General features: G+C 40.9%; 1 protein-coding gene across 2 annotated transcripts in view; it reads right to left on the reverse strand.

Annotated features, from left to right (window-relative positions):
- Positions 1-23981, reverse strand: part of CWH43 (cell wall biogenesis 43 C-terminal homolog) — a 57463-nt gene that overhangs the window by 11375 nt on the left and 22107 nt on the right. For both annotated transcript variants that reach the window (XM_058722628.1, XM_058722629.1), the window contains exons 8-13: positions 23545-23667; positions 19469-19548; positions 12039-12144; positions 10827-10962; positions 8980-9129; positions 3515-3659 (exon numbers count right to left, since the gene is read on the reverse strand). In XM_058722628.1, the coding sequence (XP_058578611.1) occupies positions 3515-3659; positions 8980-9129; positions 10827-10962; positions 12039-12144; positions 19469-19548; positions 23545-23667 (740 nt within the window). The remainder of the gene's footprint in view (positions 1-3514; positions 3660-8979; positions 9130-10826; positions 10963-12038; positions 12145-19468; positions 19549-23544; positions 23668-23981) is intronic.

Consider the following 23981-nt stretch of genomic DNA (forward strand, 5'->3'; position numbering starts at 1 on the left):
AAATAAAAATCAAATAAAATGCCTCTTCCTTAACACCATCCATATCCCTTACACACACACACACACACACACACACACACACACACACACACACTATACGAATTCCTTCTCTTATTAGGATGCAATTGTTTCTTAGACTTGCCCAATATGCTCATCTAACATTCTTTTATACTTTATAGACTATGTACTCATACATTTATCTTATCTGATTTCATGTGTACAGCCAGATGCACATAGTGCATATACATATACAGAGCTCCCACTTCCTGAGTGCCCCCTACATACAAGGTTGAGGGCCCTGCAGACATTATCTTATATTTCATCCTCATATCCACCCTGTGATACAACAGATATTACTCTCACCACTTTACAGATGTGGCCACTGAGGCCTGGAAATTTTAAATAGCTTGCCCCCAGGTCACACAGCTGGTAAATGCGGCACCTGTTGGGCTAGTGAGACCACATGGAGAGAGAGGCCCAGCCATCGACCAACACCAAAGCCCCAGGCATGTGGATGGGACCATCTTCGAACCCTGGCCACAGCCACCAGCTGACTACACGAGTGAACCCAGGCAAGAACAGAAAACCCACAGAATCAAAGGAGTCTTAAACTACTGTTGTTTTAAGCCACGAAGGTTTGAAGTGGTTTGTTACACAGTGTTAAGTAACCGATACGGCCTCTGACTCCACACGATACGGCCTCTGACTCCACACGTATCAGGATTTCCTTTTTTTCTTCTGACCTCTCTTTAATCTCTCTTCTGAAATAATCTCCCTGGGGCACCCGGGTGGCTCAGTCGGTTGAGCTGGGGTCATGATCTTGCAGTTTGTGAGTTCAAGCCCCACATCGGGCTTGCTGCTGTGAGCTTGTCAGTGCAGAGCCCTCTTCAGATCCTCTGTCCCCCTCTCTCTGCCCTTCCCCCACTTGCGCGCTCCCCAAAATAAATACATCTTTGATAATCTCCCTTCTCTTCTCTCACCATCATCCCCATGATAGCTACATCAGTGTTTATTTATTTTAGAGAAAGAGAGAGAGAGAGAGACAGAATGCAAGCAGGAGAAGGGCAGAGAGAGAGGGAGACACAGAATCGGAAGCAGGCTCCAGGTTCTGAGCTATCAGCACAGAGCCCAACAAGGGGCTCGAACTCAGGGACTGCAAGATCATGACCTGAGCTGAAGTCAGACACCTAACCGACTGAGCCAGCCAAGCACCCTGATAGCCACATTAAATGCAACTTTATCAGAGGTTCTCTTTGGCCTTCCTTTTACACTTCTCTAACGTAGTAGCCGTATCATCCACTTCCAAGGCTTCCACGATTACCTAGATGGTGGGAGTTCCTTAATCTATTTTCTAGTCCTGACTGTTCTCCTCAATTCCAAATCCATATATCCAGCTGCCTGTTGGACATCTCCATGAATATCCCACAGATGCCTTGAGTTAGCCGAGAGCTAAATTTATTATCATCTTTGCAAAGCTCTTCTTCCTTCAGTATTCTCTTTAATAATGTCACCATCATAAACCCTCCGACCAAAGCCAAAATCAGGGGTCCATCTTGACTCCACTTCCTGCTTTATCCATTGTCACAGAGATTCACTCATCTCCCCGATATCTCACTGTATTTTTCCCCAGCTTGTAGTATTTTTAGCTGCTGGGTGTATCATCAAGATTTAAGAGTGTGCCTCCTGACTTCTTATACATCCAGTCAATGAAATGTAAGTCCTGTGTTGGAAGTCAGTTTCCTGGAATTTGCACTCTTAGCCCCTTCTTAATCCCTTCCTCTATCTTGCTAGCTAGAACATGGATGCTGCCATCGTGGACCATGAGGCAAATTTGGGAATAGAAACCTTGTAAAGTGATGCCACAGGATAGAAGGAACACATTCCTGAAACCATGGAGTGTACCAGGACTGGATCACCTGCCCAGAATTTTACATAAAGAAATACAGTAGTAAAAAATATTTTTAAAAAATTTAAGGGGCACCTGGGTGGCTCAGTCAGTTAAGCATCCGACTTTAGCTCAGGTCATGATCTCACGGTTGTTGAGTACAAGCCTCGCATCAGGCTCTGTGCTGACAGCTCAGAGCCTGGAGCCTGCTTCAGATTCTGAGTCTCCTTCTCTCTCTGTCCCTCCCTTGCTCAGGCTTTGTCTCTTTCTCTCAAAAATAAATTTAAATATTAAAAAAATAAATAAATAAGGGGGGGCCCTAGTGGCTCAGTTGGTTAAGCATCTGACTTCGGCTCAGGTCATGATCTCACAGTTCATGAGTTTGAGCCCTACATCAGTCTCTATGCTGACAGCATGGAGCCTGGAACCTGCTTCGGATTCTGGGTCTCCCTCTCTCTCTGCTCCTCCCCTGCTTGTGCACGTTTTTATCTCTCTCTCTCATTCTCTCTCTCTCATTCTCTCTCTCTCAAAAATAAAAATCAAAAAAAAATTTTAAACATGTTTAGAAAAATAAAAATTAAAAAAAAGAAATACAGTTCTCTGCTATTTAAGCCACAGTAGAAACCCTATTCATACTATGCTCTTTCTCATATCTTTCCAAGCACTTGGTAAAATAGGTAAGCTTTTTTCTCTGCAAATATCTCAAGAAGATGAAATTGAAAACAAAAGGTAAAGGACCAAGAAATCTACACAGGACTTAATGGAATATAACAATTATATTTCTCATTATAAGTCACTGCATTTATTAGCATTCTAGTGTATGTATGTCTCAAGGATTTGATTTGTGTGTCAGTTCCCCAGAGCATGATTATATCTGGGTACACTGACAAATTCAGGTTTTGGACCCAAACAGGTAAGGACTAAATTCAGTTAGTGAGGCCCTATATGGCTGATCAGCCAGCCTCTCTATATATCTCATTCTATCTTTTACACTCAACATCATAATTAACTTGCATAATGTGTCAGATTATAGTTCCTAAACATGGCTACGATAACCCACTTTCCATATGGTATTCTTATAATGTGACTTTGATTCTCCTCCCATGGAGATGATGGGATTTCTGTTTCTCCTCCTTGAATGTGAGCAGGCTTCTGATGATGGCAGAGGTCACACTATGTAACTCAAGGCTAGGTCATACAAGGCAATACAACTTCTTCCTGGTTCTCTTTGAAACACACTCTGAGAACCCAGCCATCTGCAGGGAGGAAGCCCAAGTTAGCCCATGGAGAGAACCCAGGACCCCGCACCCAAAGCCTGAACTGGGCTCCTGGTCAACAGCCAACAGCAACTTGCCCCCTGTGAGTCATCTGCAAAGTGGATCCTCCAGTCCTCAGTTGAGCCACATCTCTGTATGAAGCACAGATAGGCTATGCCCTCCCAGCCCTGTCCAAACTGCAGATCTGTGAGCAACCGAGGACTGCTGCTGTTTAAAGCCCCTATGTTTCTTGGTTTTCTACGCAGCAGTATATAATCAGAATACATATTAAATTGTTGCACTGGGGTTTTTTTTAACGTGAAGAAGAAACATTTTAGTTAGGAAATCAGAAATCCTATTAAGATTATGTTACCTTCACATTGCCGTGTTCAATGAGCTGTGTATAATCCCTGGAACCAGGTGCTGAAGTGATATATCCCAGAAATATCACTTGATTAGAGCTGCTTTTCAGTAGTTTTGAAACAGCAATAGCCTGAAGTTTCCTGTCAAGGTCATCTCTAAAATGCAAAAAAAATGTACTTCTTAAAAAAATGTACTTCGTCATTGTACTTGCGAGACCATTTTTTAAAAGCACTAGGTATCTAAGTTCCCAAAGAGGGTCTTCAAACAGTACACAACCCGAGTGATTCCTACTTGGGACAAATGACTGAATGTTATGCCAATGAACAAGACAGAGACCCAGTGCTTCAGCTGGGTAGGCTGACAAACTTTGGACTAAGATCATGATCTCTCCCCACAAACTAGTTGGAGTCAAGTTGATTTAAATACCTATTCTAAACTAGCATTTGCTCAACTTTCGTCAGAAGACGTTATGTCAGTAATCTGAGACCTGATCACCAGTATTACAGTTAAAGACTAGGAGGTAATAACAATAATAATAATAATAATAATAATAATAAAATAGAATTTAAAAAGAGCAAGAGGTACTGGTAAGAGAGAGAATCCTAACACTCACAGAGCACACCAGGCTTATGTAACCTACTCAGCTCCATCGACTGAACACTTACTAAAAGCCTCCCGAGTTTCTCCTGGTCAAATCCTGGCTAAACATGAGGCTTCTATTAGTCTAAGCACCGCTGATGTGTAACTGAGATAATTAGGTAGGTACATCATGCTTTTGAGGGTTTTACAGTTGGTCTGTCTGGGGAAAAATAGGGATATCATATTTGACATGATCCAGCCAGGAAACCTGAAACCACTCTAGGTGTTTCAAACAGGGTGAATTTAATATAGGAAACTGGTTACCTAGTTGATAGGAAGCAAAACAGGAATCAGTGAGGCAACCAGAGTTTAGCAACCAGTACCACTTGTTGGGCTAGAGGGACAACAATAGGAGATGATATTCCCAGCGTCTGCAAGCCAGCCATGGAGGAGGCAGCCCAGAGGTTGCTGGGGCTATGTAAGGAGGAGTTAGAGTCACAGGAGAGACTCAGCTGCAGCCAGAAACAACAGAGAAAGCAGAGAGAGAGAATGAGAAACACCTCTTCTTCTCTCCTCCTCCTGCTCTCCAGCCTTGCACTAATGTCTTCCATTAGCTAAACCTACCCAGCAGCCAGAAGGCAACAGACTCTGGGAAATGTGGTTCCCTGTGATGTGTAGCCAAGAGGGACACGAGCCAGGAATGGATCCAAGAGCAAATGGGCAGCAGAACCAACACAGGCATTTATAGAGAAAAGTAGCTAATAAATGACTGTTCAGTAAAAAAACAGACAAAAAACAGTGACAAAGGCAGATAGACATCACCAAGTACTGAGAAGATTGGAGAAACCTCATTGATGTAGGAAGGTAGGATCTGAAGGCAGAACTAAGCTTAGATAAGAATGTATAGACAGCTGAGTACCATTCAAAGATGCCTTAAGAAATAAAAGAGTGAAAAGAATGACCATTTATTAAATATCTTTGATACTGAATATTCACAATAACTGCGAGGCAGGCATTAGCTCTATTTTTTTTATATATTAAATATAATTTATTTTCAAATTGGTGTCCATACAACACCCAGTGCTCATCATTAGCTCTATTTTTAAATGAGATTAAGTAACACGCCTATGGTTATTTTCCAACTGCCCTGTCTGGATCTGTTCTCAGTCCTTCTCTGTGCCCTGAGAAGCTAACCCAGGCAGATTTCATGTCCTGGGCTCCCTTTTCTGCTGATTTCCAGTTAGGTTTGGTCAACTACAGGCACGAGTAGGAGATAAAAAGGAGAGAGAAGTTGTGGTATTTCTTCCCCATTAGCTGCATTCTTTTTGCCTGTGGCCCCTCTTCCTGAATACTATAGTATCTCTTATCTCTTCTTTTGATCCTTCCAGCCTCTTGGCAAATAGTCCCTTTTTTAGGTCTGCAGTGAATTCTGTTCCTTCTGATACACACAACTGGGATTCAAATCTGGTCTAGAGAATTCCAAGGTCACTGTACCATTAGAGAATTCCAAGGTCACTGTACCATAGATAGTGTTTTCATACAAATATATTAGCTATATATTGGAAAATAATCTATGAATTTGGTTTCATATTTTCTCAGTCGATAAATTTTATCCAGTGATGATAATAAAAATAAATAGTATATGTATGAGTATAAAGAAAGGAGAGGAAAGGAGATGGGGGAGAGAGAGGGAGAGAGCAAGAGAGAGAACACATTTTATATTTCCTTATCAGTTAATATGTGATCAGCCCCAAAACCCTATAATGTGGGCTGGAAAAAATAACTTCATCCAATTCAGAAATAAAAGGACTGGAACTCACTGAGGTTACGTTACAGCAGGGCCAAAAGTATAACTACAGACTACCGGTTCTGCACTCTTTCTTCTTTGCACATTTATGATGTTACAGAAAACAAAGTGGTGATGAACTGGTGGCTCAGTTAATTACATAAAATAACATTGATTTTAGTTATGGTGTATACCTAAATGCTTCTAAGGAATGCTGCTATTTCCTATTTATTGGTTGTAAAGAGGTATTTGTGTAGTCAATAATTTTAAAAATCCTGTTGAATCAGCTAACAACATGCATAAGCATTCCGTAATTCATTCCTAATATGACTTCGTGTTTATATGCCACAATCAGTAGCGAACGAAATCTCTAAATATTTATTCACAGTAAGAATTTTGTATCTAGTATTGTAGAAAACAAAGGCAAATGAAAATATGTAATGATGGCTTCACAAATCCTTCAATGTATGAACATCTTCATGTCACCTGTTGGAAGGCTACAGGGTTCACGGACAGGGCTTCTAAGGAGTGACACAGAACTGTGGCTCTAAGGGGAAAGACTGCAACTAGCACCGTGCCTGGGACACGGCAAATGCTTGATCTGCGTTTGATGAATTCTTTTTTTAGCTGCCCAACAGACCTTACATTTAGGGTTATCTGATTTGGTTCAATAACAATGGCCAGTATTAATGGAGCACTTGCTGTATTCATGTAGTTTGCATGAGATAATATTTAATTCTCACAAGAACCCTATAATGGATTATTGCCCCTGATTTACAAATGAGAAAACTGATGCCCAAGGTGATTAAATAACCTGGTGAAGGATACACCTTCAGTTAGTACTCAAACCAGATTGTCTGATTCCAAGCTCTGGAATTTCATGCTTTTAACCACTCAAACACACCGCCTCCCTCCCTGGTGCTACATGTCCTCAGTAAATGTTAGCTAGCTTTGTCACTGCTGTCATTGTCATTGTATATATGTGTGTGTGTGTGTGTGTGTGTGTGTGTGTGTGTGTGTGTGTGTATTATTAAATCAAGTGAATAAGTGAGAACATGTGAAAAGTGTGGTTTTGATTAGAGAGCTTTAAATATGCACTTAATAGAGGGCGCCTGGAAGGCTCAGTTGGTTAAGTGGTTAAACATCTAACTCTTGGTTTTGGCTCAGGTCATGATCTCACAGTTCGTGGGTTCAAACCCCAAGTTTGGCTCTGTGCTGACAGTGCAGAACCTGCATGGGATTTTCTCTCTCTCTCTCTCTCTCTCTCTCTCTCTCTCTGCCCCTCTCCCCTGCTAGTGCTTGCTCTCGAAGTTTAAAAAATTTTTTTAAAAATATGTAGTTAATAGAAAGTTAGAAAAGGTAATCCTTTCCTCCTCTTTTCCAAACACATTCTGAGGGCTATCTTTAGTCTTCTCTTTCAAGTCTATTCTTTACATGTTGGAGGTTGGAGGGGGTTGAAGAGGGCAAGGGGGAAAAGCAAAGGAAAAATGGGAAGGACTTTATTCAACTGTTTCTCAGGTTAAGACCTTGCAACTTTAATCATAAAAGTGCTATTTTTTAAAAGCTAAACCCAGGGCAATTTAAGGTCAGTGGAATGACTTTGGAATGCCTGTGCTTGCTACATGAAAATTATTGAGAGAAACAGAGGCATTTCTTCAAATAGCTTTCTAAAGAGACATGGACCATCATCTATATCATCTGTCCTCTGAACACCTTTTTTATTTCTAAGACAAGCAAGAGTCTGGTGAGTGAATGGTTCACATAATTACATTTGGATGGTTTGTTTATATTGCTAAGTCTGATTTCGTTCAGAAAATATTCAAGTATACCTTCACAGAGCCACATGATGCTGTGAGAAAAAAGCGAGGTAACAGGAAAATAAAGGTAGCAGACACATTAGTTTTGTTTAGGTGAAACTTATAGTACAACCATGTTGTTCTAATGTACTGTATGTCACTTCAAAGCTCTGTGGCCTCTTGTCATGAACGTGGATAGGACCTATATGCCCTGTATTATAGCACTTTATGTTACCGTTTTCAATTATTATTACAGAATGTTTAGTATGGCAGAGTACGAATTATATACTTTTATCTTTGCTTTTATATTACATTGTTAGCATCATTCATGATTTATTCAGTACTAAGTCACTGGTTGTAAATGTTATCTTTTGGGGATAAAATTCATTCCCCATTCCTCATGTCTCCTTATAGAAGGACTTGCTTAGAAAACCATGTCTGGCCTCTATCTCCCACCTTTTACACTTGGGGAAAACTTTCCTAACTAGTTGAGTTTGGCAGAATTAACTGGGCATGCTTGTCTCAAGTCCTTCCTCTCTCTTCTCCTTGGGGCCTGCCAGTTTGCAGACAGGGTATTTCTGGGATATTCTCTCTACCAAGGGGAGAGTTTGACAAGGCAGACATTGCACCTGCTGGTGGGTCGGCTGCTTTGGGGCAGTTTCATGTATTGTTGGCGGATGAATTATCAGGTGCACATAGACACAACTAAGCCATGCCATCCACATAAATTTATCAGAATTAAGAGATACTTTGATGTCCCTGCCAAATTCCTCTACCTACCCATCAGTGGACTCTGAAAACATGAGGAAAACGGAGTATCATTTAGTACCCTCAAATCCTAACAGTACTTCCAACTGTAATAATCCTGTAGGAAAAGAATATTTCATTTTTCTGTAGTCCGGTTTACCACATGGTCCCAAGTACATGCAGGCTCTGAGTTAGGTCTACCTAACGCCTCATTGGGTGACACTCTCAGACTAGTCATCTAACCTCTCTCAGTCCACAGTCTTTATCTGTAAAATGGGGCTATAATGGTACTAACATTATACAGAGTAAAGACTAAATGCAATAATGTACTTAGCACAGCACCTGCTCGGCCATTGCTGGCTAACACAGCCATCATTGCTGCCCCGTACCATCTCTAAGGACCACCCACAAATGTTTTATGCTTCATTTTTTAAAACCAGCTACATAAGGAAAAATACTTTGGGAGGAAAAAAAAAAAAAAGAAAAGTCACTGCTTTGAAATCAAAGTAATGTACTAATAATATTTCTTGGCATTTGTGTACTATTAGAAAGACCAAAGAAACCCACTCATGATTCCCAAAGTGTGTCACGACAAAATCCACCAGTTTGTCCGAGATGTTGACAGTCATTGTTATAGCTGGTGCGATCTCGCCCTCTGGTGATGGAAGAAGGTGATGCTCTGACTTCACAATTGGGTATCGGGACAAAACCATAATCCTGCATTGGAATGAAAAGAAACATGTGCATCATTATTGGTCCCACCATATCATGGAGACAGGACTAAGCACATGTGTTAAAAAGGGATGTGCTCAAAGCACTAATATGGCTGTCTGAGACAATACATTGCGTCTCTGCTATTTAGCATGTCTCTTCATGTCGCTAAGCACAATGCCATCAACTCTGTTTTATTAAATACTATGGAGACACAAAAAGGGCTGAATTAGCAATACACAAAATCTGTTTTCCTTAAATTGATACTCTGGCAACATATTTGCATAAATAGTTCTAATATTAATCAACACATTTGGGAATGTACAATCTTGCCAGCAAGGACACAAAGTAACAATTTACAAAATTAGGAATTATAAACTGTCGAAAAAAGATATGAAAACATGTTCTACCTCACTCTACGTCAAAGAACTATATATAAAAAGGATGAGCAGAGCTCAGACCTCAGCCAGGTCTCTTCCCTGGTCCCTGGCTGCATGCACTCTCTCTGGCCCCTCATGGAGCCCCTCCAACAGGATGACCTCTACAGTGATGTCACCTGAATCTGTGCACATGTCCAGCTTATCCTGTCCCACTTGGCCCTCCACGCTGCACAGAACATCCTACTAGATGTCACTTGACTGTCCAGAGGCATCTCAAATTTAGCACAATCTGTCTGCTCTGCCTAGTTGTCCCCGTCCCATTAAACAACAATATGTCCTATCAGGTATTTGGGTAACAAACATAGATGCTGTCTTTTATCACTTCCTGGCCCCTGACATCTAAACCATCAGTAAGTCCTGTCAGCTCTGTTCCAAAGTAGGTCTTAAATTTGCCCACCCCCCTCCTCCCCATGACCACGGCTCCTACTGCCATCTCTCACCTGTGCTAGTGCACCTACCTCATCACCTGTCTCCCTGCTCGCTCCCATCCTTGCCCCCAACAAGCTGTTCTAGGAACAGCCAGAAGGATCTTTTTGAAATGTAAATCAGATCAGATGGCTCCCATTTAAAACGCAGCCAATGGCTTCCCGTCAAAATTGAATTCCTCAGTCCCCAGCAGGGATTATGTGACTTTCTAAGATCAGGGGCCTGCCCTTGACCTCATCTCTTACTGGTTCCCCCTCAGTCCCCACATTCAGGCCCATCAAGCCTAACCCTGCCTCAAGTCTTTGCACTGGCAGTTCCCTCAGCACTGCCCACGGCTAGGTCCTGGGTCCTCCTCATGGTGAGTCTGCAGAGAGACCTTCCTGACCATCCCTCAGCATCCCCTGCCCCTCCTACCCAGTCATGTTCCTTTTCTACATAGCACTTATCACGATTTCAAATTCCTATTTATTTCCATGTGTACATATTGATTTTCTGTTTCTTCACACCAGAATGTAAGCCCTGTGAGGACAGCATCCAGGTCAGACACGCTTAGCGCTGTAAACCTTAGCTCCTACACCGAATGGTTTATAATGCTGAAGAACTGAAAATATCCAGCAGCCGGGCCACCATGAAAAACGATCACAGAATACGCTATCTTCGGCACCTTCTCATCCCTCCCAGGAAGCACCCCTAAGGCATATTCATAGGACAAAGGAATGACCCTCCCAGGAAGCACCCCTAAGGCATATTCATAGGACAAAGGAATGAGAACATCAACCTTCCGCTCTAAGCCCAAGCTTCCTGGTCTTCAGGGCTGTGTTCCCAAAGTACACTCACCCCCACGTGTGATCCCTTGTGCTTGGGCCAAAGTCGGTATAGAAACCCAACTTCTCCCCTAGCCACATGGTTAAGTCATTGTTCCCAATATAGGGCTTAGAAGCATCACTCTCCAAAATTGTTATGAAATCTGCACCTATTCAGAAAAAAAAAAAAAGTATGTAGTGATTAACCACAGCTGTGCAAAAACAGTTAGTAAAACTTTCTTCTTCAACCCTTTGCCTTTCCTCATAAATCAAAAAACAAAGTAGTTTCTAATGAGTCACTAAAGTGAAATGGGTCAGACCTGAGCCATAAGAGGAGTTTTCCCATGTTTAGAATGTAATTAAAACATGGGACACCTGGAGAAAACACAGAAAAGGATGAAAATGTATCTTTTACATTTTCAAATATTTTTAACATCTTTCCCAAGATTTCCCAAGATTTCAAATAAGCATAATGTTTGTTTCAAATACGCAACTTATGTTCAGAAATACAAAGTGGTATGTAACGGCATTTTATTCCTGGGAAAACACTTCCATGGTATTGGCACAGAAGTAAGTTTACTGGCTTTCTCTGACTCGGACCAGCTGCCCCCAGGGCCTATAGTCAAGAAGAAAGGCCACGGAAATTCCTTACTGGCAGTAGAATCATATAGACTCTCAGCATAAGTATGTCTCAGGGGACATACTTATCATTAGGAGCAACCAGAACAGTTTAGACCTTCACGAACCTTGCTCCACGTTCCACAAAGTTGATCTAAGAACTAAATACCTGCACCTTTTAAAGGATTCTTCATACAAAGAGGCGCACCCCAGGGCACAGAAACTTAAAAACTGGCCCTTAGGCTCTTGAAAGCAATGTGCTTCCCAAATGAGCCCTCACTCTGACCCATTCTGCCTTTTGATCCGACTGCTTTCGGGTCCCCACAGTGGGTCCCCAAGCAACAGAAAGCACCAGGAAGAGTATCTCTTGGAGCAGGGGCCTGCCAAGAATTCCCTGCAGATACTCAGTGTGAGGCTTTGTTCAGGATCAACTGAATTGACTGCTCTCAAAGACAGATGTGGCTATGGTAGCTTAATCCTTCTGCAGCTGCCTACCAAAATGAAGCCTTTTTATGAGATTAGTTTATGATCCAGCAAAGCCTCCTCCTGTTCCTTATGATCTCGTTCAAAATAAAAATAACAGCAGTGGTTTCTCAAAACCTGGAACTAATTCCGGTAAAAGGCTTACCTGTTTGACTGAGCAGCTGAGCCGATCCTTCTAGATTGGACCATCCTTCATTGTCATAGCCAAACCGAAAAGGCCAGATGGCAGCAGACACCTCTGTGGCTGGTCCCTGAGGAGTAATTTTAATGGTAATTTACAATGACTAGGAACAATGGCGGTTCCAATCACCCAGCTTTCTCCACCTCTCTCTACCAAAATTCGTATTTCAGCAAAGGAATTTTCTTGGTGAATTTTCCCACATTTAATTCTTAAAACAGGGAGCTATTTGCTAGGTGATATTCTAATAATAAATCTTCTATGAGCTTCCAGCTTAAGCTTGGAAGTGAGGAGGAATATTTGGAAAGTGAGCATTTATAATAAGCATCATTTATAACAGCAAAAAATTAGAAGCAACCTGGCTGTTGTTTCAATAGGAAAAATAGGAAAATGGATAAATAAATGGTGTCACAGACCTACAATGGAATACTACCCAGCCCTAATAAATGAGTCAGGGATGAATCTCATAAAAGTGATTTTAAGTAATAAGTTGCAGAATGTATATGTCAAATGTCATAGAGGTGAAGTTGAAAACACGGAACAAACGATACTGCCTGGGGTTATCTCATAGGTAAGCACAATATAAAGAAATGTATGAAAAATGATAAACACCATATTCCAGACAGAGGTAACCCTTGCACAGGAGAAGAATGAGATCACAGAGGGATATACAGAGTCCTTCCACGTATTTGTAAAGCAGCCTGCCGATTCTGAGTTATACATATTGTTACTCCTCTACGGCACTGACAAAGCCAATATTCAGGAGCACAGCCGCCTTTGAGAGTTCATCCTTTGGGCTCATGGGCTCAGTCAGAGAATCACTGCCCAACCCTCACCATCCATCTTAAGCAAATACCTCACTGATCTATAACAGGGATCCTGAGAAATAGTATGGCTGCATTAGAACAAATCTATCACCGCAACTGGAAAAGCAACTTCGAGTGAACCATACAGGTTGAAGTTGGGAGGATGATTTAAGTAGCAACCTCTTGCAACGGAATACCACCATGTAAACACTGGTGACTCGGTATGCTACCAGCAGTAAGCTGGGCTTTTCATCTTCATACAAGGAAAATTATTCAGTTTAGTGAATGTCATATAAAGAGAAAGGAGCCATCATCAGGGATTTCAAGAGGCATGATTATATTCATTAAACTATCCCTTTTCATGTAACTATGTAACTATAATTAACTCTGGATTTCACCACTCCAAAACCTATTGTTCTCTCATTCTTCCCCTGTCAGTAAACGCCAACACCCTCCATCCAGTTGCTCACGCCAAAGACATCAAAGTCATTCTTGATTTCTTCCTTCTCTTTATCGAGCAACATCTAATCCATCAGTAAATCCTGTCAACTCTTTCAGAATACCTTTGACTCTGGAACAACACGAGAGTTAGGGGCTCTGTCTCCCTGCACAATTGAAAATCCATGTATAACTTTTGACTCCCCAAAACCTTAACTACTAATAGCCTACGGCTGACTGGAAGCCTTACCAATAACATAACAGTCGACTGACACACATTTTATACATTATATACATGTATTATGTAATGTATTCTTATAATAAATATAACCTACAGAAAAGAAAATGTTATTTAGAAAATCATAGGGAAGACAAGACATATTTACAGTAGTGTACCATAGTTATCGATACTGTAAGTTTGTATCATCTGTTTACAAGATGAATCTTGTGTCAGTGTCTAAATCAACATGGTCTTATATGATACAAAACACTATAGGTATTATACATATTACTAACAGCAGACGTCAAAAATGAAAAGATGAGGTGAGGGGCGCCTGGGTGGCTCAGTTGGTTGAGCAACCGACTTTGGCTCAGGTCACGATCTCACAGTCTGTGAGTTCGAGCCCCGCGTCAGGCTCTGTGCTGACAGCTCAGAGCCTGGAGCCTGCTTCCGATTCTGGGTCTCCCTCTCTCTCTGTCCCTCCCCATTCATGCTCTCTCTCTATCTCAGACATAAACATTAAAAAAAAATTTTTAAACAAAAAAAAAAGATGATGTGAAAAAGAAATTCATATTTACTTCCAGCTATAACAATTCATGCATTGATAATGAAGAAGCAGCAATATGTTTGCTTTATGGTAACCTAGTATAATCGATATGACAGCTTCATGCTAGCCTAGCCTATACAATTAATGAATGAATCATTATAAAATTTTTATGGCATACAGTATTATAGTCATCGTTATAATGCAATTTTGGAAACACTTTTCCATTTTTTTTAACCACTTGTCTTGTAATGATAGGCTGATACACAATTTCTCCAATGATAAGAGAGAGGCATGCTGTATGCTAATATAATTCTTTGAAAGCAGAGTTATAAAACAGTGGGAAAACTAAGACGTGATTAATTTTGCATTACATACACTCACCTTATGCCTACGTAAGGATAGGCTGTCCACCTCCATAGGAGTCTTGCACAGAGTGTTCTGCATGGTGAATACTTTGATGACAGGGACACCAAATGTCTAAACAGTTCTTGCTGTACAGGTAGTAGATTTTCACAAAGACACACACACAACAGACAGATTTATTAGGTGTACAGCGTGATGATTACTTACAATTCATAAAGTGTAAGTGGATCATCATCAAGGTCTTCATCCTCATTGTGTTCACGTTGAGTAGACTGAGGAGGAAGAGGAAGGGGCGGGCGGGTGGTCTTGTTGTCTCAGGGGTGCCAGAGGAGAAGAGGTGGAAGAAGAGGAAGGGGAGGCAGGAGGAGCAGGCACACTTGGTATACCTTTCTGGAAATGCACTGTAATTTCTGTCTGACTTCTTTCGCGTTTTCATTTCTCCAAAAATGTTTCTACATGGTACCAGTCCTTCTTCCACCATTTGCTTTAGGTTCGGTGCCCTTATCGTAGAAGGGTCCGTGTCGTAAAAGGAGTCAAAAGCAGTCTTGAATCACTGGACCCCTTCTGCTAGACTGTCTAATGTCAGTTTGTCTTCTGGCACTGCGTCCTCTACATCTTCCTCATCATCTGGCTCTGGTTTGGAAGCACTCATCTCCAGTGGGTCATCTGTTCGTTCCTCTGGTGTGGTGTCTGTTACCTCTTGAAGTTCTCTAAGATCCCTATCTTGAAACGCTTCAGCCTCCACTTTTTTTTGCCATTATCTACAGTCCCTTTCGTGATTCCCTTGATTGGCTCTGTCATAAATCCTGTGAAGTCAGGCACAACATCTGGGCACGGATTTCTCCAGCAGGGATTTATTGTCTCGAGCTTGATGGCTTTCATGACTTCTTCTAAACAACAGCATCTTCAGTGATGTAATTCTTCCAGACTTTCATGATGTTGTATGTGTCAGGGCTCTCCTCCACAGCACTGACAATTCTTTCATAGAATATTGTGTGTAATGAGCCTTAAAGGGCCATAGAACTCCCTGATCTAGAGGCGGAATCAGCAAAGTTGTGCCTGAGGGCAAGCAGAGTACTTTGATGCCTTTGGTGTTGAACTCATGGGATCCTGGGTGGTCAGGGGCATTGTCTCATATCAAAAGAACTACAAAAGGCAGTCCTTGCTGGCAAGGTACTTCCTGACTTCAGGGACAAAGCATTAATGGAACTAATCCAGAAAAAGGGTTCTCATTGTCCAGGCCTCCATGTTATACAATCAAAAGACTGGTAGCTGGTGTTTATCTTTTCCCTTCAAGGCTCAGGGTTAGCAGCTTTATAGATAAAGACAGCCCTGATAATAAATCCACTGCATTTGCACAGAACAGTGGAGTTAGCACATCCCTTCTACCTTAGATCCTAGTGCTCGCTTCTTTTCCATACAAACAGGTGTCTTTTGTGGCATTTTTTTTCCACAATAGGGCCCTTTCCTCTGCAAGAAAAACCTGTTCAGGCTAGTATCCTTTCTCCTCAATGATTTCCTTAATGGGGTCTGGGAACTCTCTGCTGCCCCTTGGTGGGCGGAAGCTGCTTCTCCTGTTATCTTGACAGTTTTTAAGCCAAAACCTTTCTAAAGTTAAATTCCCCAGCTTTAGATCCTTCCCCTGCCTTTCACGCTAAGTTGTTCCATAATGATCTCGCTTTTTCTCAAGTCATAATGGAGTCTATAGGCATGCCTCTCTTACAGCAATCCCACACCTACCTAAAAGCTGCATTTTCAGTATGACATAGAAAGGTATTTCGCAAAAAAAAGTGTGAGGTTTTCATGCCTGCTGGTGTGGCCGCAGCGACAGCTTCATGAATCTCCTTTTCTTTTTTCCTTTTTCTTTTTACACTGGATCTTTTATGTCAAGACAGCTGGTGAATGTAGCTGCAGACCCCAATCTACAGGATATCAAGCAATTCAACGCTTTCTGGTCATGACTTTTCTCTGCTTCTTGGGAGCACTTCAGGCATCACTCGAGGCACTTCATATGAGTCCCATGTTGATGTTCAAGGTCTACAGTATTGTTTACAATCAAAACCACCTGGGAACCACGAGAGATCACTTTTTACTGTAATATGAAATTCACTAGGGACAAACTGCTCACCTGGAGATCAGCATCACACCGAGTTTTAAACTGATACGATGCTTGAGCTCACCACGATAGCTGCAGGAGGTGAGGTAGTACAGTATGGACTACGGGTAATTTGATGCAGTTATGATTTAATATTGCATCTTTATGTTTACATTTCTCTCCACTGCAAATGAGCCAGGTACAGTCTGTGTGTGTGTGTGTGTGTGTGTGTGTGTGTGTGTGTAAGTTTTGGTACATTGTAACTTCTGATAATAAACCTACTGACACTTTCTGGTAGTAAATGACAAAACAGACTAGTCTCTACATATATATTCCGCATTCACAACACACCTTTTTCTTAATTTTTTCACTATTTCTATATTGTGTGGGTGGCCTGCAAGTATTTGCAAACTGTCACAAACCTCCAGTATACTTTCTTTTTTTTTTTTTTTTATGTTTATTTGTTTTTGAGAGAGACAGAGACAGAATGTGAGTGGGGGAGGGGCAGAGAGAGAGGGAGACACAGAACCCAAAGCAGGCTCCAGGCTCCGAGCTGTCAGCACAGAACCCGCTGCAGGGCTCAAACCCACGAGCCATGAGATCATGGCCTGAGCCGAAGTCGGACACTGAACCGACTAAGCCACCCAGGCGCCCCTCCAGTATACTGATTGAAAAAAGATCTGCATGTAAGTGGATCAGTGCAGTTCAAATCCACACTGTTCAAGGGTCAAGTCTATCCTCTAAGTCTGCCCAGTTGTCTCCAATGGCACTGCCACCACACCCATCCAAACCTCCATAGTCTCTCTCTTGGATGACTGAAAATGCCTTGTCACTTATCTCCCTGTCTCTACTCTACAATCCATTCTTCACAGAGCAGCCAACCTGATATAGATCTCCCATTTCTTCATGTTCCTGCTTGAAATACCCTATGGCTTCCACTGAAAGAAAACTAAAATCAGGGGGCGCCTGGGTGGCTCAGTCGGTTGAGCGGCCGACTTCAGCTCAGGTCACGATCTCGCGGTCCGTGAGTTCGAGCCCCGCGTCAGGCTCTGGGCTGATGGCTCAGAGCCTGGAGCCTGCTTCCGATTCTGTGTCTCCCTCTCTCTCTCTCTGCCCCTCCCCCGTTCATGCTCTGTCTCTCTCTGTCTCAAAAATAAATAAAAACGTTAAAAAAAAAATTAAAGGGACGCCTGGGTGGCGCAGTCGGTTAGGCGTCCGACTTCAGCCAGGTCACGATCTCGCGGTCCGTGAGTTCGAGCCCCGCGTCAGGCTCTGGGCTGATGGCTCGGAGCCTGGAGCCTGTTTCTGATTCTGTGTCTCCCTCTCTCTCTGCCCCTCCCCCGTTCATGCTCTGTCTCTCTCTGTCCCAAAAATAAATAAAAAATGTTGAAAAAAAAAAAATTTAAAAAAAAAAAAAAATTTAAAAAAAAGAAAAGAAAACTAAAATCAGGACACCTCACTGTGCTCTGTAAGGCCCTGTATGATGTGACCCTTCCCGGCCTCCCCATCCTCATCTTCTATGACTCTTCCCCTTACTCACCAAGCTTCAGCTGCACCAGCCACCTTGGTGGCCTCAAACATGCCCCACCTGTTTCCCCTCAGCCCTTTACACACGTGCCTTCTGCCTGAATCCTTTACCCCTAGCTCTGTGATTAACTGGCTTCATCTCAGCTTTCAAGTCTCCACTCAAATATCACCTCCTCAGAGCAGCCTTCTCTAACCACCCGGTCCCGTTACTCTCTACTCCCTAATCCTCTTTGCTTCCAAGCAGCCTGATCTAAAGTGACAGTCTATTTCCTCCTCTGAATACCGTCTTTCTTCCCTACTAGAATGTAAACTCCATGAGGGCAGGGGTCTTGTCCAAATTGTTTATGTCTGTACCCCGGGAACCAGGCACACAGGAGACATTCAGTATGCATTTATCAGATGAAGGAAGGAAGGAAGGAAGGAAGGAAGGAAGGAAGGAAGGAAGGAAGGAAGGAGGGAAGGAAGGAAAAGAACAGGTATTAAATCTAACTGAAATGACTCCTTTTGAAAAGAGGAAGATTAGGTATCTTCATTTGACCGACATGCTGCAATGATAACAAGTAACAAAGGACAAAAGAAAGAGACCACGTAATGAATTATTCACTTACTAAGAAACCATTACTGAGTTCCGAGTGTGTGGCAAGCACTTTGTCAGGTGCTGGACGTGCAAAGGTAAATAGGAGAAGCATGCTCTCCGTACTCAGTATAGCTTTTTATTTTCATGAAAAATTTGCCTGGTTGATGCAGATTACTAAAATTCAGAGCTGACCCTCAAATTCTGTTTTAGCCAAAACTGTAATTCTAAGTGCATTATGAAACACATCACACTTCATCAGCGCAGAAAGCAAGCACAACACGGCAATAACTTACTTTTTCTTCTACCCACCTATCTAGAAGAGAAAGGGACAATAAAACATTTAAACCTGTCGACCGCAAGCAGGGAAAGGAAGAACAGGAAAACTTCCATGACTCATCAATACACAAACTACCCATAATCTTCAAGATCAAGAATTATCTAGAAGATTGTTTTTAAATCAAAGGCTCTCATATTGTTGCCTTCAGCAATATCTGCCCATAAAAAAAAAAAAGCCCATAATAAAGTAGTTCTTTACTTCATAGTTTGGATATATTAAATGATAGAATGGCAAAGATAACGTCATACAACAAAATTTTGAGCAGCTTGCCTTTAATAAATGGGTCTATCCTGTCCCAAGAACCCAACTTCATGAAATAATTCCATTATATTATTAGCCTATGACCTAAGGGTTAAAGAAATGGGGTTCAGGGCCCTGAAGTCATGAGATCCAGATCTACAGTTCAAACACAATGATAAAGTGTACAAATGTATGCATATACGTACATAACACATAACATTCTATATCCAAATTTTTCATTACTTACCCCTTTGCCCAATTTCCTCTCATAGGTTTTATGCCGTAGTCCTAATCCCAGTAACCCCACACCAACAAGCAGCCACAAAACTAAACAAAAAGAAGAAATACTTTTTAAAAGAAACTAAGTTTGTCTTTTTATAAACAATTTTTTAAATAATGCTGCAATAGGGGCGCCTGAGTGGCTCAGTCGGCTAAGCGTCCGACTTCCGCTCAGGTCACAATCTCACGGTTTGAGTTCGAGCCCCGTGTCAGGCTCTGTGCTGACAGCTCGGAACCTGGAGCCTGCTTCGGATTCTGTGTCTCCCTCTCTCTCTGCCCCTCCCCCGCTCACACTCTGTCTCTCTCAAAAATAAATAAACATTTAAAAAATAATTTAAAAATAAATAAATAATGCTGCAATAAACAGAGGGGTGCATAGATCTTTCCAAATTCATGTTTTCATTCTATTTGGGTAAATATCCAGAAAAGGAATTACTGGATCATATATATGGTCATTCTATTTTTAATTTTTTGAAGAACCTCCATACCATTTTCCACAGTAGCTGTACCAACTTGCATAGATGAATGGATAAAGAAGATGTGGTATATATACACCATGGAATATTGCTCAGCCATAAAAAAAATGAAATCTTGCCATTTGCAATAACATGGATGGATGTAGAGGGTTTGATGCTAAGTGAAATGAGTCAATCAGAAAAAGACAAATACCATATGATTTCACTCACATGTGGAATTTAACAAGAACAAATCAAGAAAAAAGAGACAAACCAAAAAACAGACTCTCAACTCTAGAGAACACACTGATAGTTACCAGAGGAGAGGTGGGTGGGGGATGGATGAAATAGGTGAAAGGGATTAAGCATACTCTTGTGATGAGCACTGTGTAATATAAAGAATTGCTAAATCATTATATTGTACACCTAGAACTAATATAGCACTGTACGTTAATCATACTTGAATAAAAAATAATTTTATGAAATTATTAAATCTATTAGGCAAGGATTTTGTGCAAAGGAGAAATGTCTAATTCCTGGGTTAATTTTCATATGCAACATGCATGTACAACCCATACTTGAAACTCAGGCTTCAAGGAATCTTCCCTGAAATGTTCCAAGGACCATGAGCTTCAGGTAAAAATAAATCATAAGTATGTACAAGAAATAATACACAAGAAAACAAGTCTCCATGGGCAGACACCAGCAGGGAAAAAAATAATCCTGTAGAATCAAACCCACGAATACTTCAGATGTTGAAACTTCTAGAATCAGAATATAAAATAAGCATGCTTAGCAGGTTTAGAAAAATAAAAGAGGTTATTCAATAGGATGATCAGGAACATGTGTGAAGAAATAAAATAGACTTCTAGAAATAAAACTACAAACTCAGTGGACAAGATAAGTAGCAGCAGACAAAGCTGAATAGAGAATGAGTGCAAGGGACGGCTTAAAAACAAAGGTAGATAATATGGAAGAGGTTAAGGGACATGGAGAGATAATAAGAAGATCCAACACAGTCCAACTGGATTCAAAAAGGAAAAAGAGAAAGAATGGAAAAACAGCAATATTTGCAGAAATAAAACTGAGAATTTTCCACAGGTGATATAAGACATGACTCTTCAGATTCAGAAAGCCCAAACACTAACAAGCAAGGTGGAGGGAAGACGGGGAGGGGGAGTGCAGAAGCAGGAATCCACATCCAACATATCACAGGGAAACTCTGGAACACCAAAACAAAGAGGAATCGTTAAGCGCTGCCAGGCAAAAAAGACAGATTATTTCCAAAGGAGCAAAGATTACACCGACAGCTGACTTCCCAATAGCAAAACCTAAAGCCAGATAACAGAGTAGTATCTTTAATGTGCAGAGGAAAAAAATAACAACCAAGTACTAAAAGAACAGAAAGTGAAGATATAATTTCCAAACTAGAAAGAGGAGTAGGAAGGTGGAGGATAAGAAAACGAGAAAAGGAAAACCCAATCAATGCAAAAGAAAGCAAGAAGAAAAATAGGGGGAAATCTACTTAAAGTAGAAAAAGCAAAGTAAGATGACAGAAATAAATCATAATGCATGAGCAATCACAACAAAAATAAACTACATTTTCAAGTTACAAGACGAGACTGACAGTCTAGAACAGGCACAATGGAGGCTGTAAAAAGATGGGTAGTTGCCAGGGTTTGGAGCAAGGAGGGAAGGATAAACAGGTGCAGCACAGGGGAGGTTTAAGGAAGCGAACCTATTCTGCAGGATACTGTGATGGTGGCTAGATGTCATTATACCTTTGTTAGAACCCACAGAACATACAACAGAGAGTGAACTCTAATGTAAACTATGGACTCAGTATCGGCTCGTCAGTCGTAACAAATACACCACACTAATGCAAGATGTTAATAATGGTGGAAACTGTGGAGGTGGGGGTGTGAGGGGGTGTATGAGAAGGAACTCTATACTTCCTGCCCAATATATCTGTAAATCTAAAACTGTTCTAAAAAATAGAGTCTATTCTTTTCTTTTTTTTAAAGACAAAGATAGTGGTTGCCATTGATAGAGGCAGGGAACGATGAACAGGCAGAGCACAGGATTTTAAGGCGGTAAATTACTCTGTACGATGCTATGATGGTGAATACATTTCATTATACATTCATCAAAACCCACAGGACACACAATACCAAGAGTGAGCCCTAAAGTAAACTAGAGACTTTGGGTGACAGTGATGTCAGTATACATTCCTCTGTTATGATAAATGTAATAATAAACTCTGGTGGTTACTGGTAGTGGGGGAGGCTGTGTGTATGTGGGGCCAGAGGGTATATGGGGAACCTCTATACTTTCTGCTCCAACCAAAAATGGCTCTAAAAAATAAAGTCCACTTTTAAAAATTACACAAAACTGTCTAAATAACTTTGTAAATAAACTGTTCCAAATGCCTCAATTTGATGAATGAACTAAAGAATTCTGGTTCTTAATACTCTTACTACTACTACTAACAACAACAGCAACAATAGAGACAAAGATTGTCAGGATTAAAAATAAACAAACAAGGGGTGCCTGGATGGCTCAGCTGGTTAAATAAGCATCTGACTTCGGCTCAGGTCATGATCTCACAGTTCCTGAGTTTGAGCCCTGCACCGAGCTCTGTGCAGACAATTCAGAGCCTGGAGCCTGATTCAGATTCTGTCCCTCCCTCTCTCTCTCTGCCCTACCCCGTTTGTGCTCTCTCTCTCTCTCACACACAAAAATAAACATTAAAAAAAAGTATTAAAAATAAGCAAACAAAACCTGCCAGATCTTAGTTTAAGAGACCTACCTAAAACATAAGAGCAATAAAACAAAACTCCAAATTTTGAAAATATCCCCTAAATTTTAGTACAATCTTTTCAAATTATAAAGGTGTTTACATAATGGTGGTGCTGCTTTGTGGCATTTCTTTCAGAAATACATTAAAACTTTATTTAGCTTGTTTTCTATCTCTTCACACTGTAACATTTTGTCTTCTTTATACAAGTATCAAGTCACTGAGGGTGGAGACCCGTTTTTATATGCCTTTACATCCGACATAATGCTACATAGTTAGGTAGTGTATTGTATCCTAACACACTACCTGCAAATGCAATCCTTTCACTAAACATTTCTATTTAATCTAGTTCATTTGAAATCAGTCAGATTGAATAGTAAACTAACTTCATGTCTGAGTTTCCAGTTCATCAATATTCCCAATGTTAACATATTTAAGCTCCCAAAAAAGAACAAGAAATGAAATAAATAGTTTGAAATAGAAAATAGTTCTAATGAGAACAAAGCATCTTGGAAATTCTACCTGTTAAATAATCTTATCTACATGAGAAGTGAAGCAAAACTAACAACAGAGTATTTGTGCTTGACATGAGAGGCTACCACCAGAGATTTGCTTCAAAGTATTTCACCAAAACAAGTAAGGAAGACAGCTGTTAAGGATACTGGCAAAATATTAATGATTATTGAAACTGGGTGAAGGGGGCATATGGGGGTGCACTATACTCTTTAATTTCATACATGTTTGAAATGTTATTACAATTAAGTGATTTTAAAAAAAGAAAGCAAAACTTACAAAGTTTCATATATTTTTCACTCTTTCTGAAAAGCACTTTAGGACTGTTTTTTGTTTGAAGAAAGTCAAGGCTTTTCTTAGGACTAAATAGCACATTTAGTCCAATAATTAGCATCACTGTCCCTGTTAAAAGAGAAAGCAAGAATGTATTACATTCTAATCCAAAAATCCTCCCAATGGTAAATTTCAGGTTCCTAGATTTCATTTCAGTGGACATACCCGGAAAATTCAGTGATTGCGTTAATTTATCTCAGTACCTAAGCAATTACTCCAGCAGTGCTTTTGATAATTGGAATTGATCATAAGAAATTGGGGGGACGGGAGGTTCTAGGAACCCTGCTTCAAATGAGAAGACTCCAGCATTTTCTTGATGAGGAATGTCTTTTAATTTCCTGAGTGTTTCTTCGTTGTTAGGTTGGTAATGGGTATCGCTGTCG

Source organism: Neofelis nebulosa, chromosome 3 (genome assembly GCF_028018385.1).
Source record: "Neofelis nebulosa isolate mNeoNeb1 chromosome 3, mNeoNeb1.pri, whole genome shotgun sequence".
Lineage (NCBI taxonomy): Eukaryota > Metazoa > Chordata > Mammalia > Carnivora > Felidae > Neofelis > Neofelis nebulosa.